General features: G+C 37.0%; 1 protein-coding gene across 6 annotated transcripts in view; it reads left to right on the top strand.

The window, feature by feature from the left end:
• SATB1 (SATB homeobox 1) overlaps positions 1-17,403 on the top strand; it is a 100,144-nt gene that overhangs the window by 33,505 nt on the left and 49,236 nt on the right. For all 6 annotated transcript variants that reach the window (XM_080797328.1, XM_080797331.1, XM_080797329.1 and 3 more), the window contains one exon: positions 15,131-15,242. In XM_080797328.1, the coding sequence (XP_080653454.1) occupies positions 15,131-15,242 (112 nt within the window). The remainder of the gene's footprint in view (positions 1-15,130; positions 15,243-17,403) is intronic.

Raw genomic sequence — 17,403 nt, 5'->3', positions numbered from 1 at the left:
TAAAAATGTTTACCTCAGATATTCCTGAGAAATTTTAATCTGCTATGTACATTTTCCTCACCCCTCCCCCACCACACACGCACACACACGCACACCTTTGTTAAGGCACTGGGTCACTTTCCATTTCCTTTCTCACCCGGAGAAAAGTAGCTCCAGTCCCAAGCCCCACGTGAAGTAAGCGAGAATTGTTTTTATTTTCAAGCAGCAAAATATATATAAAATATATTTAGGTTTGAACATTCCACTTAGAAGTCACACTGAGTAAAATTGTTTTTCCTTTTCCTTTTCCCAACAGCATCTAAGGATATAATATATGTCAGACTTTTTATTAGGTATTGGCAAAACAGGTAAACCTCCCTGCCCTTCTGAAGCTTACCGTTTAACCATGCTGATTCCACGAAACTTGACAGTCCTTGCCGTAGACATTTAATAAACCCTGTGCTCAGTTGATCTGCAGTCTATATGATGCATAACACCAGAGCAACAATTTAAAAATCCCTACCAGTTATGCTATAAATATATGTTTTTTAAACTGCGCTTTGCATTACTGGTTCATAATTTTTTAGACTGAAATAACGTTTCTGAAAATTTTTAAATAAACATTAGTAATCACTTCTCTCGAGAATATCCATCATCAATATTCATATATTGTATTTTCGTGTGAGAGTCTAACCCTATGAGATTTATTCACATATTCACATACTTACTCATTCAAAAATATGTATTGACAGTCTGCTATGTGACAGGCATCTATTTCCTATGTAGTATTAAGCATGGTACACTTTAATAGTTGAAATAATAATAATTTTTATTTAGTGCTTCTGATGTATCATGGGCAAATTTATCACCCGAAGCAGTATATAGTTTGTATCCACTTCTAGGTTGAGGAAACCTGAGGCATAATGTGTTTTAAAAAGCCTTGTAGTTAACACAGCTGGTAAAGCAGAGGGGTGAGAATTCATGCCCAGATCCTGTGAGCTTGGTCACATCCAGATGAAGGACTTTTTTTTTTAAGGCTTTCTCAAAGTAATTTGATGTATTTTATAAAATACTTCCTTTTCCCGGAAGTAGTGATGACTACTTACAGTTTTCCAATTGCATTTATTCTCACTGCTGAAATTTTTCTTTAGCATATGGGGTTTGATTCTGTTGTTTGTACAATGACTTGCTTTAAAAGTACCGTCACTTCATGCCCTTAGTTTAGAGGTGAGAGGGTAGTTCAGACCACAGGGACTAATTTCTGGGATAATCTGGTATTTGGGAGGTTCCAGAAGGTTTGAGTTTAGTCTCACTGTGGCAGTCACTTCCTTCCCCATCCTGTCAGATCCGTCTGGATCAGAAGGTATAATACAGCTCCTAGCCCTTTGTTTTGAGCCCCAAGACAATATTAGGCATTTGCATTGGAAAACAGTGGGCAGTTGAATTTCTTGGGTCTATTTGCAAGTATAGACCTTTTTCAGCCACTGGCTTGCTATGATGGATGAGGATATAACTGGCCAGCTCCATTTAAAAATAGAGCTTTTCCTGTTTGAGATGTGCTTGTAGGATTTTGTACTTGTCCCTTCCTGATGTAATCCATAAATCTTGTTGTTAAATACGTATCCTTCTTTAAATTACAAAAGTTTTCCCAGCCCTTACCCTACTGACCATGGGAATCCAAGGTTAAGATCATTGCTTTGCCAGGCACTGAAGTACTTGATACTGATGGGATTTTACTACCATTTTCAGCGATTGTATTCATGGTGAGATCCATAAAGGAAATGCTAAACCAGTCTTATATGGGTAGTGGTATGAATTGGTGATAATATTTCCTGCCTCCTTTTTCGAACCAGTTATTACTTCATTCTCTTTCAACTTAGTGAGTTATCTGCTTTGTGTTAATATTATAATATAATCTACAATAGAAGAATAAAAATGTGCTCCAAATTGCAAGTTTTCCTTTTTTTTTGAATCTCATTTATCAGGCTCATTTTTAGCTGATTTAGATACATAAGGATTTTACTGTAGCTTGATGTGAGTTCTCCGTAACCTTTCAGATATATTCATCAAAAAAGCCAAACTTAATAAAGCATCTAACTTAAAATGGATTGATCTCAAATATTTTATAGCTACTATCTTTTCACAATAGTAAAACATAAAAGAGTTTAAGCCAAGCCAATTTAGAGAGTGCTTAACAACGTGTAAGTACTTCATTTTCACTTAATAGATTTTTACCTGTGCTTTGTTTTAGATCTGAACAGGTTTCCTTTGACCTCAAAATCACTAATGCAAGGAAAATTACCATATCATGAGAGCATTTCCCCTCTTTCTTTCTGATTTGCAGAATAATAAATTCTGCCAAGGTTTAAGAGTAGACATGGCCTGGAGAAAGACTACTAAATGCTATTTTCTAATTGTTTTTTTTTTTTAAAAGTTAACCAAATCATGCTAATCAATCTGATTTTCTTGCTAAAACAGAGCTAGTTTTAGAGTGCTTTTGGAGTGTCTTTTTTTTTTTTTTAAACAATTTCTACTTAAATTTCAAGTTAGACTCTATCTGGATTTGCTTTTTAAACCTGCTTTATCTCATGTCAGTTTGGCCCAAACAGATTCGTAAACAAATAAACAAAAGACCTTAAATTCAGAATAATCAAAACAAACAGATACACGCACCCAATTTTTTTTCCTGTTTCATTGGAAACTGCTTGATCATAACGTGCTCCGAGTATAAAAAACATAAGAGAGCCTTTAACATAACAGGAGAGAGCCTCAGCCCGGCTTTGCAGCTCATTGCCAATTGAAGTAAGGAACGCTCTGGCTGTTGGGACTTTTAAATCTAGACTTAAAAGTTATTTGTTCTGTTTAGCATTTTTAAAATGATTCTATTAGGAATTGTATGTGCTTCAGTTTTAATTTTAACTCATAATGATTGTAAAGCACCCTGGGATGCTTGCATGAAGGGCGCTTCAGAAATGTAAGATTGTATTGTGTTCTCATATGCTGTATTATTATGGGGTGCTGGAGTTTCATCGTGGACAATTCAAAAGGTTGCAGAATTCCTCATTGTGGAGAACGTAGTGGACTTCCCTCAGTAGTCTTTTTTTTTTCCTTTCAATTTTACACTAAAACTTTATCCTTTTTAGCCATCGTCTTTTTCTCTCTTCTTTAAAAAAAATATTATCTTTTATTGCAATATTTCCCCATAAAAATGCTAATCTAATTTAGTTTACTCAAAGGGATTAAAGATGCAAACCAGAGGATAGGTTGAAAGTTAAGAAGAGATTAACGCTTTGTTAGCATCATTTGAGATCACATTCTTACCGGAATGAGAAGACAGGAGATTTCATCCCTGGGTACCACTGATTCTCCTAGGCTTGTCCTTTTCTACCACCAATCCAGCATTTGTTCCCAGGCAATTAAAAAAATGTGGAGCTACCTGAAACAAGTACTGACTTTGTGAAATGTAACAATAGGATTTCCAGAGAGGTATTGAAACTGCTGGCTGATGTTAACATAGAACAGAGCTTGATTTTGTTTTCTTTTTATTTCTTAACGGAACTGTTTCTTGAAGTGCTGGATTTCTTCTGCAACTTCATTCTGTCACTTTTTACAGGAGTCTTTGTGTGTCATTACTCTTTGCCATCACCTTCGTTAGTGGGCTTATAGCATTCTATATCTAGGAGTCAAGAATGTGAGCTGTCCCATTACCAGCTCTGGAAGCTCTGAAGTGACTCTCCATGCCTCAATTCCCTCATCTATAAAGTAGGAAGATAATATTACCACTTTTTCAGGATTGTTATGACAATTACGTGAATTAATACGTGTTACACATTTACAATAGTGTTCAGTTCTAAAGTGTACAATAACTTGCGCTGTTCTTCTGCAATGCGGGAATTGAGAGGTTGAAATTTCCCTTGAGAGTGCTGCATAGTCTAAGACACTGCTGCTCCATAGAAGATTTTGATGCAAAATTCACTTTATATGGAAACAACCAAGAACTTTTCATTTGTAGAAGAATCAAAGGACTGTGTTATAATCCATTCTCATCTATGAGGGACACTTTTAGCATCATCCTTTGAATCATTATAAAGTTACCATGTGTTTTAAGATGGAAGTGGGGGAAGGCTAAACTTTGCACTTTATTTTTTTTCAAGATTTTTTTTTTTATTTTTGCAAGAGAAAGTGAGAACGAGAGAGAGAGAGAGAGAGAGAATATGAGTTGTGGGAGAGAGGTAGAAGCAGACTCCCTGCTGACCAGGGAGCCCCATATGTGACTCAACCCCAGGTTGGGATCATGACCTGAGCCAAAGGCAGATGCTTAAGTGATTGAGCCACCCAGGCGCCTCTAAACTTTGCACTTTACCCATTTGTAAGTTAAGCAAATAAGGTACCCTAGACGAGACAATGTCCAGAGAGATTAAAGATGCCTCAGGGAACTGTCATCTAGGTGGGAGTTTTGTCTGGTGTCCTTTTCTTGAATTCCTATCATCCCCACTCCCTGCACTCAGGGATCCATCCTGCCTTTTTGCACCCATCATAGTACTTTCTACCTTGTTCTGAAAGTATGTGCAGACTAACTAGGCTCGGCTTACATTGTGATTAACAGTCACAAAGGGACTAAGTTTGATTCGTCATCACAGTTGTAAATCCTGGCACACAGTAGGATCTCAGGAGTATCCGTGCAGCTGACGTAGCCTCATAGGATTTTCACCATATTCATTTCATGAACCAATAAACTATGTTAGTAGTTTTATTAGTTGTATTTTATACTCAGATCTATAATATCCTACTGTATGAGGTATTTTTTCTCTTTTACTTTATACTTAATTTTTAATTTATCTAACCAAGAGCAAATTACCTCTGAATTTTTCTCTAAGCAAACCTGTTATCCCAAGCTGTCTCGTCCTCTTGCTCATGTTGTGATGTTCTTGAATATATGTAGAAATTTACATGTTTGTAAGCAGAACAGGGGTTTTGAGAGGTACTGGGACCCAGAGATGTAAAAAATGCTGTAAAAGACCTAATTATATGTCTCTATTAAGCACAATCTTTAACAATATATTTATATGCATGTTTAAAATTTTTCTTCCATAATCAAACATGTATTTCAGCATGGCTAATACTTTTCATTTTGGCTCAGTTGTGTTGTATTTGAGATCCATGCTTTTTTACTGTTAGTTCCATTTGTCCATTTCTCATATTTAAAAATATATAAAGAAGGAAAATTTCAAAAGCAGAGTCAAATGATTTATATGCAAAGATGCTGCTGCTGCCAACCATAGAAATGCTAATGGCATCACCCTGATTGGGCTCGGTGTCCATTCCTCAGTTGATGTTCTAAAGTCCACATTTGGCATTGGAGACTCCGTTTAGAGCTATAAACACATTATGTGAAAAAGTCAGCTGTATAAAGGCTCAGAATCACCTGAATTTAGGGAGAGCTGCAAGTGTAGATAACTGTTCAGCCGTTCCAGAATGGGCCTCAGGGACTTGGTCTGTCCACCCTTCTGCATGAGCACCAGCTCAGCCAGGAGCACCTATCTCCAGTGATGGACGGAGCTCATTATCTCTTGATGTCCAACCTGTGCAACACATTTTTACCATTTTACTATAACTCCTAAAGAGGTGATTACCAGTATATGGCAGTTTCCAAAACTGTGAAGCATTTTAATGCTATTGATAAAGATAAGACAGATTAATTTGATTTTTCTTTATGACCTAATGCCGACGTGACATTGGTTTGTATTTATCAAGCTTGGTTAACAACAGTAACTAATAAAACACAGAAATCAAGGACAATAGTTAGCCTTTAGCCTTCTGGGAAATCTTGGTTCAGATCTGAGGGGATCCATGGACACTGTAATGGGCTTCTGGGGGTTTGTACCACCTAGAAGTTAAAAGTTACTTTGGGGAGTATATGTGGTGAGACCTTTCAAAGGTTTCATGAGATTCCCAAAGAGAGTTTTGTGGTTCCATAAAAAGCTAAAAGCTGGACCATCTTTTCTCCCCAAGCTTCAGGCAATATGACTTAAAATCTTAATAGTGTTCATATGAAGAAGGAATGCAGAAAGAAATATATAATCTGTAAAGAGTTACAGAGCCCAATTCTAGTACAGTTGACCTTTGAACAGCATGAGGTTAGGGACACTGACCCCCTGCACAGTTGAAAATCCACATAGAAATTTTGACTTCTCAGAAGCTTAACTACTGACAGCCTACTGTTGACCAGAAGCCTTACGGATAACATAAACAACACACCTTTTGTATGTTATATATATTGTATACTGTATTCTTGCAATGAAGTAAGCTAGAGAAAAGAAAATGTTAAGAAAATCGTAAGCGAAAATACATTACAGTACTGTGAAAAAAAACAAGAAGCAACTGCATATAAATGGACCCAGGCAGATCAGACCTAAGTTGTACAAGGATCAACTATGTTTATTTAAAAAAAAAAAAAAAAAAGGAATCAAACTACTTCAGCCCTTTTATTCTGTGGCTTAATGGTTTTCAAAATACCTTATGGAGGATCCCTAGAACTGAACACAAATTTGGCATTTTTTCCCCTGCTATTCTAAATGCAGATACTAGAAATTTTAATCTTCATAGAGGATGGGAGATTTAAGTACACAAGGACCATCAGAGAAAGAATAAGCAAGCATTCCCCCAAATTTACAAGTTGGTACAGGGCACCTAAAATTTAAAATATTAGGAAACAATTTTTGCTGTAAAATAAAACTCACCGGATTTAGATTAATTGAATCAAAAACTTCCAAAAATTCAATTTGGAGTAGTATCATGTTTAATAACGATGGGTGTATTTTTAATAATCATGAGAAAATACGGTGGTGGGGGTGAATACTTTAACCTTCCTAATAATAAAAGTGTGGTTGGCAGAGGCTTTAACCCACTGAGCCACCCAGGCGCCCCCCAAGTGAATGTTCTTAAGTCATTGAAGAAAACCCTTGTGGGACCTCTGTTTGAGAATACCTGTAGATTTCATAGACTCTGAAGGCTAGAAGGGACCCTGAAGGTTAGAAGGGACCTTGAAGATTATCTAGTTCAATCCCCTGCCTATTGCAGATGAAAAATGTAAGCCTCTGTGTGCACTTAATTTGAAATACTCCATGCCTTTAGTAGTAATACATTTTTTAACAAATATTTTCTAATTTAAACACTTTACTAACATATTCGATTAATTCAGATAAGAAGGTTTAGGTATGGTAAGAAAGATCTAGAATAGGTACTTATACAAAAAGAGTAGAGAATCTGATCAAAGGATATTATCTGGGCCTTATGTAAAATTACTTTAATTATATGGAAAAGCCATATGAATTGTGAACCAACATTTTCTTTAAAAATTATGAATTGGGTATTTATTCATTCATTTATTTATTTATTTTAAGATTTTATTTATTTGAGAGAGAGAGAATGAAAGAGAATGACAGAGCATGAGAAGGGGAGAGTCAGAGGGAGAAGCAGACTCCCTGTTCATCAGAGAGCCTGATGCAGGACTCAGTCCCAGGACTCCAGGATCATGACCTGAGCTAAGGCAGTCGCTTAACCAACTGAACCACCAGACACCTGAATTGGGTATTTAAAAAATAAAATGTCTGTGTTTTGCAATGATCACACTTTCATCTTTAGGAAATGTAGTAAGACAATCAAAACAGATTTAGATGTGTTCTCTTTGTGCTTCCTTTTGTATTCTTTTGGAGCTTTGTTTTGAGATTCTGTTTTTAGCATGATACTCGAGGGTTACTTTCTGTGAAAATGCCATTTTCAGGCACTGGGATTGATCAAGATGGCAAGAGCCATAACTATGACAACTGGAGTTTAAGTAAAATTTATAAGTGATTAGTCTCTTCTCAACAAATTGGGATTCGGAATATGCCCCAGTTGTATCTCCCAGGAGAATGGCTTAGAAAGCAATAGAGGATCCAGAGGGAAAGATTTGGGGAACATAAGCTAGCATGCACAAACAGAATATTACACTTAGAAATCCTGCCATTCGCTTCTCATAAATTGAAACCCATTTCCCTTCCTTCCCACCCCCAAATACCAGATGGGGGACTACCTGTTAATTTGCAGCAAATTCCCTCCATGTCACCGTCTCATGTGATACCTTTTTCATAGAGCGTATTTGTAGTATTTGATATCCTTTGGGATCAAAAGAAAACTTCATTTGCTGAGAATCCCTTTTAAAATTGTACTTGAATGTGGAGTTGATTCCATTTGATCCAAAATTAAAGTTTGACCTTTGAGCTTTTCACACGCATATGAAAAACTGCTGTGGAAATTCAGGCCCTAGACAGACAGGACATGGGGAAAGAAGAGGGACATCAGAGTCTATGAAGTTACACTTCTCGAAAAATAAAAATGTAAAAGAATAGGGAGCCAGCAGTTTGACAGATTGTTCAGTAAATGCTCATTTTATTGAAAATTATAAAAAGGTGCTTAATGCCTCTGTGCCATTAATACAATATATAAAAAGGTTACTGTCAAGATTAGTGTTCCAGTCCTGAAAATTAACTGTAGGGTTTTATGCATCACTCTGCATCAACTGAGAAGTTAAAGGTTTCTGTATGTACATTTCACATGTGCGGGCATTTATTTCAGAAAACAATTATTTTAGACTTTATGCCAAAGACATTAGCAGTAATGTGCTTTCATTTAAAACGTGGACATAGCAGATATATATTACAGACAAGGTAGAACCATGAAAATCGCCTTATAGAATTAAACCTGAGCGAGATTATTTCCCTTGCTGTCTCTGGAGTATTCCAATTCAAAACATACATTCCTTCCTACAGAAAAAGATATTCAGATTCCTTAGTTGAAATTAATTAGCATTCAGAAACCAGATAGCATGTTTTTGGGTATTCATGAGATCTCTGTTTGAAAAAAATGTTTTTAACTTGTAGAAATGTGTTGCAACACACAGATGGGAAGAAAAAGAAAAAAAAATCTCTTTAGCAAGCACTGTGTGTAAAAGGAATATTACATTTTGCACGCTCCTGATTGCTCTGTGTAAACAGTTTTTGACATCTGTCTTTATAGTTTTCGAGGAGAGGAAGACTTTGTTAAAAGAATCATTTTTATACAGCAGTCACCATTTCAGTCTTGCTTTACCTGTATTATGAAAGCAGATGGTCTGCATGTCTTTTGAATATTTATAACTATCAAAAACAATCTCTTGCTATTCACCCTTAGGCTTATGAGATGTCAGGACTGTTCTGGTTGAAAAAAATCATCCTGGGTGTTTACAGAAAGAGGATTACATTAAGCTGAAATGACTATACATTTTCCAGTTTAATATTTGTCCATCAGCTGTTTAATCGTATTTAGATAATTGTGTAAATAAGATGTTGTAGCCTTTGCCCTCTCTGCTGATGGAGCCTGAAAGCTTTAAACATGGGTGAGCCACCATTTTGTACATGATGCTCTTGCTACCTCCTCCCACCTCGGGGAAACCATCAGCAAGTCTTTACTAAGTTTTGCTGGTGATATCCCAGTCCTGTTTAAAAAATATATATATAGTGCACAGAAAGCCGGTATGGAGAGCAGATGAAATGCTAGGGAGCTGCTGGCTTCCGGGACAGGCTGTTTAGTTTATTAGAGTATATTGTAATATGCAAATATGGTACAGCACTTCAATTACCCTTTAAAGATGACATGGCTCTCTCTTTATTCTCCATGAGCACGCAGAGCTGGGAGGGTATTTTGGAAAACTTTTGGTATAGTGGGGGTTAACTGTTTTTTGACTGGAAGCTGAGCAATCAGAGATAACAGATTTTGCTGTGGTTGGTTGATTTGGCAGAAAAGCATGAACAGTTTTGGTTTAAATGATTGAATAACCTGATTAGCATTGTTTTGGGGTGGGTTTTTTTTTGTTGTTGTTAAAGGCACAACAAAGCAATTTTAAGGGTAATCAGATCACCCCTTTCCCCAATTGCTAATCGCTCCCCCTCTCCCCCAAGGCCTCACCTCTCCCTAAACCTCTTCATTGACTACTAGGATGACCAAGTAGAAGAAGAAAACAGTCTTCCTCCAGTTTCTAAATGTGTTCTAAATATATACTTACAGCGTAGTGATATTCTAGTAGGGGTTTGAAAGAATATATAATATCCTGAAAAAGGATATGACCTCAACCAATTCCTGATGGGTTTTTTGTGGTTTTGTTTTTTCACATTTGGAGACCTGCAGTATTTGAGAGCAAAGGTTCAGAATGTTCTAACTATATCTAAGTCAGGCTTTAGAAAAATTCCACCCTTACCTTTTCACAATTAGAAAGGTTATAAATAATGTATTTGGCTGAAAAGGAAGCTCAGCCTGTGGCAGATGGTATCATTCTAGAGTACTGGGGTTTCTGTGAAGATGGCATTCTTTCAGATCCGAACTTCAGCAGGCTCTCAGAAAGAACCGAAGCTCTTCATAGGGAGCAGACATGTGCTTTATGGATCTTAGAAAAGCTTACAACTTGGCTCCTAGGATGAGAATATTGTGTCACACTGGGGTTATGAGACCCACAGCCAATTTCTGCCAACTTTCAGACTGCGTTTCCCAACCCCGGAAGCGGTGGGCCTATTCATGGGTTGGTGTACTGTGTAGCATTTGAACCTGGGATTTGAGCGGACTGAGTTTGGTCAGCCTGATTATTTCCTTCCCTTGACGCTGACATTTTACGTAGACCGGCCACTGAATAGGAAACCTTGGGAGACAAGTTGTGCCTTTTTCAAAGTGCTTTGGAGAGCTTGTATAAATAGACATCGAGAGAGAGAGAGAGAACTGGAATAACATAACCACCGAGCACTGCGACTTCCGAGACATCTGTGTGGATGTATTTTGAAAAACCTGGGAAGGGATCTCTTGCAAATTAATGAACAAAGTTTCTTTAAACTATGAGTTCTATCATGACAGCTAAAAGTGATGCCTTTAAAAAGATTCATGTGACAAGCTGCCATTGCCTTTCACCTTTAGGGACAAAAAAAAGGATTTTCTGGTAGCCTGCAGTAATGGCTAATTTCAGTGACCTTTAAACCTTTGATTGATCACCTAATACGTGCCCAGCCTTGTGGTAAGTCCAGGCCTTTCAGGGATAAGCCCCAAGACTCACAGCAGCAAGAAAAGTGCTGGGAAGGTGTTACGTGCTGGATGGACACCAAGGCAAATCAGGAAAGGCTTTGCAGAAGGGGGGATGCCTTAGCTCCATCCTGAAGGATGAGCTGCTATTAGCCAGAGAGGGGATAGGGCATGGCTGGAAAATCCAAGTCAGAGAAGTGGTGTTTGTCTTCCTGAGGCCTGCTACCAGGTTGTAGGCCAGCCTCACAAGCTATTGCCAGATTAGAATATTGAAACAAATGGGGGGAATACTTTTTTCCTTTGGTGTTTTCTCATTGTCCCTTGACCCAACTTATAACTTAATAAATTTAGTTAGTATACTCTCTGTTCTTCATAAGAAAATGTATTTGACTTAAAATGAAAAGTCTCTCTGATACTCTTCTGTTATTTAAAGCGTAGTCTTTCGACTGATCTGAAATGTGACCATATAATAAAAGCCAGTGAGGAGGAGGACAGAGGGTTGTCATAGTAATTAACATCTCCTAAGTCCATACTCGGGTATGTTCCCAGCTCTGTGCTAATTGCATAACATTCACTATTTTATTTATTGTCTGTGTAAGTGTAGATAGCATCTCTCTTCAGGTCATTATTTTTCTAATAACTTGCCTAGTGCTTCGTACATAGTAGGAGTTCAGTAGATATCTACTGAATGAATGAAAAAAAAATGCCTAAAATTGAAAGGATTCTCAGAACAACCATATGAAGTGAGTGCTGCTATGACTCCCATTTAGTAAAGGGGATTATGATAAAATGAGGGTCAGTACCTTGAACAAGGTCACGCTGCCAGTGTGCTACACAGTTTGGACTTAAATGCAGATTTAGCTCTCCTCTTTCATCAAATGAATATTTAGTGTGTGTTTAGTAGATGCCAGACATTTGGGCTGGAAAAGAATATAGAGCCCTAGAGCTGTATAAACTCACAACTTAGTGTAATCTGTTTGAACCAGAGTCTTTTTTGATTGACATAAGAATCCCAAGCATCTCTTCCTAAAACCATGGATCTTGGTCTGCCTACCGCACTGCCTGTCCCCATCCTCTGGCAAAAATAGTACTCCCCTTGATTTTGTTATTTGTGTTATCCAAATAATAGATGTTTCTTTATGACTTTCCAAATTTAAGAACCAGTACCGAATGTGATCTTTCATATGTTATGTGCCCCTTAACTTTCTGAAATCTCTCTTTCTTGCCCTTGAAACTCACAGGCTAGGCAGATGCCACACCTGAGTCTCCAATAGGGACTTTACTGCTAGGGAAAAAAAAAGTCCTCATGCAGTGGCCACTTGAGTAGGTTAGTTGTACAGTTTACTGCAGATTGTTCCAATAAAAATAGAGGTTACCCCATGTTACCTGAATTATGGACTATTTCCCAGTCCCCTGAAAGTACAGAAAGTCAGAGAATTTAAATAGTGGCTTTGGCATGTGTCATAACCAGTGGATTAGCCTTTTGATTTACGTCTTGCTTGGGCTAATATTTACATTAATCAGAGTTTCTTAAGCACACAGCACTTGACAGAGTAGAAAGCATGCAGAAAGTCACTTAAGGACAGAGCCTTCCAGGTTAGGGTTAAATAAGGGTAGGAGGAAGCTTTGATGATCGGGCACATATGGGTATTATTTTCCACATATGGATAATAATGAACCACATAGCACTATTACATATGGGCTCCAAAGTCATAAAAATATTTCAGATGGGTTGATTTTCCACATACCACATATTCTTCCTTTTGTCCCCCTATGTATTTTCCACTGTTGGCCTCCTAAATCACATTAAATTGAAGTGATCTATTGATGTATCTGTCTCCCTAATAGATGGTAAACTTCTTACAGGCAGGGGCTGTGTCTCAATCTGCCTTTGTATCCCTCGTACCAGTCGGGCACATAGTAGGTGTGCGGCAAAGAGCAAATTTCATATACAGAACTATTGGCAAACTGAAACAGACAATGTCTGTCAGAAACCTCGGCAGAATTTAGGTAATTCCTGTATATTTTTTAAAACTAAGAGCTAAACTACATCTAAAACTTGTCTGTACTATTATATTGACATTTAAGAAACTGCCAGAATGTCTAGGAATAAGAGTAATAATTTTTTAAAAATTGGATCAAAATGGAAGAACATCAACTGTCATCCATTTGCAGAATCACCATTATCCATCAGCCATCTCAGTAGTTTTATTAGTGTCTGACTTTATTGATCCATTATTACAATAGAGTAAGTGTGATTAAAGCTGACGGATTGTTAACTGGATCAGGTAATCTTCTGGCTCTGGTTTTGGCAACTTTGCTAAGTATCTTTTTGTACTGTGGACTGAGGGAGGCTCTTAGTAAAATTGCAGGCCACTGGATTAATGGCAGAGAACTGCAAGCACATTAAGAATGTCTTTTTAGAAATATAAAATGTGAAAATGACTATAAAATAGAAAGTGTCCAAAAAAAAAAATCCTGGTGCCTCGTAGGAAAGATGGCCATGTTTTACGTAAATAATACGACTCTGGCTTATCCTTCACTGGAAATTCTTCAAAGATCCCCAAGAGTTACATATTACAGGAATATGTTCATGTTACAAAATTAACACTGATATTGGATGTCAGGAGAATCAAAAATAACCAAAAGAACTTTAAATTAGAAGTAGCTTAAAAGAAGATAATGATACAAAAATACTTTTGTCCCCAAACCGGCTTTTCTGGTTGTTCCCTGCCTCCCAGACAATGCTGCATTTTGTAAACTATTTCACCATAGACCAACTGAAGTCTGAAATGTGAGTTCTCACATTTCCACACAGATGAGTGGGGTGCGGGTGGGTGGTGCAAGTCTAATTATTCCTAAAATGCAGTTGGAAATTAGTTGAACCGCTACTAGGTAAATGGGCATTAGGATTAAAAATAAAAATGAGTTAAGTTACTGAAATTACCATAACCAAAATTTGCTGGGAAGAAAACACTTTTGTTTGTTGAAAATAAGTTAAAAATTTTTTAAAAAGAACTCCCAAATTATTCTCATTCCTATCTTTGTTTTTATATGTTAAACTGTTGACTTTGTTTTCAGGGTTTTTATTAAAAGCAGAGTGAAGACAAATGACAAAATAGGTCATTTTCTTTTCTGTGGTATCTTTGAGAGTTAGTAAGCATGAAATGTGTATATTTTTAAATTTTATGGTTAGTTTGAAATGCAGAACTTGGCTTTACTGTACTTGAAGCTAGCGGTAAGATTGTAGAATGTTTCTTTCTCTGAATGAGGATCTCTGTGAATAGTTTGTTTTCTTCCTTAAATGTGGTCAGTTAACCTTTGAAGAGTGCTAATTGGAGTAGAAAGTACAAATGGTGTTTCCCAAACTTTATGCGTACTTAGATCCCCTGGGAATCTTGCTAAACTGTAGGGCCCCAAATTATGCATTCCTTTTTTTTTTTTTTTTAAACTTTATTTAGCACGGTGGTGTGGGGGCAGAGGGAGAGGGAGAAGCAGCCCTCCTGCTGAGCAGGGACCCTGATGCAGGGCTCCATCCCAGGACCCTGGGATCATGACCTGAGCTGAAGGTAGACACTTAACCAACTAAGGCACCCAGGCGGCCCCCAAATTATGCATTTCTACTAGACTTCCAGGTGATGCCAAAATTGGTGGTCTCTGGGCCATACTTTGAATAGCAAGGGTGTAAGGTACAGTCACTTAACTTCAAAGTAGTGTTTATGAATTACAATCATAAAGTCATCTTCACGTACTTGGATTTATTGGGATCAGTGAAGGTTTGTCAGCCTAAGAATAGATGACATTGATAGAAGTTCCATAGATACTAGAGCAAAGTCTGTTGGTTTGATAGCTTTATACTGGTCTCAGTGGACTCTTGCTTTGTACATAAATAAGCATTTGAGACACTACTTAATGAATTTTAAGAAGTTGAGGCTTTAGGCCAAAGTGCGAAACAGAAATGTGCTGGTACTCAGTTAATTAAAAAAAAATACCGTTTATACAATTGGGATCATTTTTGTGTTCCATCTTGTGCCGATATGTATTACAAATGTTTCCCCCCCTCTTCATGCAGAGTATGATTTCTTCCATTGTGAACAGCACTTACTATGCAAATGTCTCAGCAGCAAAATGTCAAGAATTTGGAAGGTGGTACAAACATTTCAAGAAGACAAAAGATATGATGGGTAAGCAAAAAACTGTTGCAGTGGTGGCTACATACCATTATGTGTCATTTGGGGGTTTATCAAAGTCACATCTAAAGCCAGGTCTTGTGATTGCCCAATTAGAGATCAATTTAGAATGTTTCTTTGAGGGTGGGGAGTGGGTATGAGTATAATGAGATAATTAAATTCAATAAATGTTTGTGTTTAAATCAGCCAAACTGACTTGGTTGTCAGACATGCAGGAAATCGAGGCGGGAGGAGGGAAGCTGTCATTTTTTAACATCTCAGTGAAGACCTAACCAGGCCTTGAATAACTAATATTAGCTGTGATTTCTCTCAGAGATAAATCATGCTTTTATGTGTTTTGTTTTTGTTTGAGAGAAAGTGCCTATTTTTACACCCAATTTTTAAGGAAATTAAATTGTATTTATAGTTTCCACAATTGAGATCAAGTGATTTTTTTTTTTTTTTTTGGGGGGGAGATCAAGTGATTTTTATAGGTCTCATCGCCAGCCCCTCTAGATAGGCACTTCAGTTAGCACACTGCTTTACCGTCCATACCGGAGACCTCATTACACCATTTTTCAACTTTTAATTCTAGTATGGCTGCACATCTTCACATGTAACTTCAGGTCACTATGCGTTATGCAGTAAATGCATTAAAAATTAGTGGCAGTGTAACAAAAACGGCAGATAAAAGTTGTGTGTTGTGCCCGAGCATTAAGGTTATGACGTTTTCTCCCTCTTGAGTTTGCTAGTGTTACAAAACCAAACACTGTGATCAAGGTTAATGTTTTAATTTCTATTAATGTTTTCTTTCACGTACTTGTACCTTCCCAATAATATAGGAATGGGATGTTTAATATGCATAGCATTGTGCCCTGATTTAAATCTGTTTCTCTTTCCTTCCATTGCATCCATTTAATAACAACAACAACAATAATGACTTCTCCTAAAGATTTTAAGAAACAAGAGAACCTGAATTTTGAGCATGTTTTAGCTTTTAATATTTGAAGCAAAGCCATCCATCTACCAAAACAGATTCTTTGCCTTTTATAGCTTAGAGCTGTAATGAAGACAATGCATCATTTTTGGAATAATTGCTTGAATTACTATTCCCTGTGAATGGCCCACTTGGGCTGATATCACTGGTAGAAATGGAAGGTTTCTTTCCCAATTCTTAGTTATATTTTGCATATATCAGTGATTATAGAAATGTGATAAGTTCCTCTAAATATAAAGCCTGAATATTTAATAACAAGAGAAATGATGATTAAAATCAAGCCAGAGTATACATGAGAAACATGGTGTGCTATTTGGAGAAGACTCACCTATTTACGTACACCAGCCATGCTCGGCCTTTCCATTTAAGAGCATCAAACCAGTCTCTTCCTTGCGGCAGCAAAGCATTTGACATACTTACAGCTGACTCTCAGCCAATCCACATTAGGGACCTAGCCAAGGGAGAAGCATTCATCCTGGTAGGTGGTAATAAATTGCAAAATCATGACAGTATCACCATTGTACCAGGATGACTCCCCGCCCCTTCCTTGAAAGATTGTCTTTAGCATCTGGTGATAGCCATAGCTTCTTCAAGAGACATTTGGATCTTAGCAAAACTGGGTATACTGGCTTGTAATACAGTAAATCATTTGCTTCATTCTCTTGCAGATATACCTGCCACCCATGATAGTTAGAATTAAATGAAGCAAGCCATAGAAGATACTGAACCCAGTGTTCAATATGTACTCAGTTATTATTACTTATCATTATGATCACTTTATTTATTATATTGATTACTTCTTTATATATTCATGGCTAGGTAAAAATTGAACATAGATAACATTTATGTCCTCTTTTCCCTTTCAAACCTTTTGCCTCGAGTAATAACAGTTAATATATATCATGGAAAAATAAACGTATATTTCTTTCTGCTTTAATGCATTTATTTTCTTAGCTCTAGTTCTTATTAAACAATCAGTGTTCTTCTAGAAGCTATCTTAATTTAAAATAACCATTGCTTATAAGCCTTCTTGGAGAACTAGAATTTAAAAATACTAATTTTATGCCTTAAGTCTAACTGCATTATATAACTAGACAGGAAGTACCTGATAGTCCCCTTTTCAGAATTTGTAGAATTGTGCAGAAGAGGGAAGTAAAAACATAGCCGTTGAGTTCCATC

This window comes from Martes martes (genome assembly GCF_963455335.1).
Source record: "Martes martes genome assembly, chromosome: 1".
NCBI classification, from domain to species: Eukaryota; Metazoa; Chordata; class Mammalia; order Carnivora; family Mustelidae; genus Martes; species Martes martes.
Note: the sequence above shows the minus strand (reverse complement) of the source record. Positions and strands in the feature narration are given on the sequence as shown.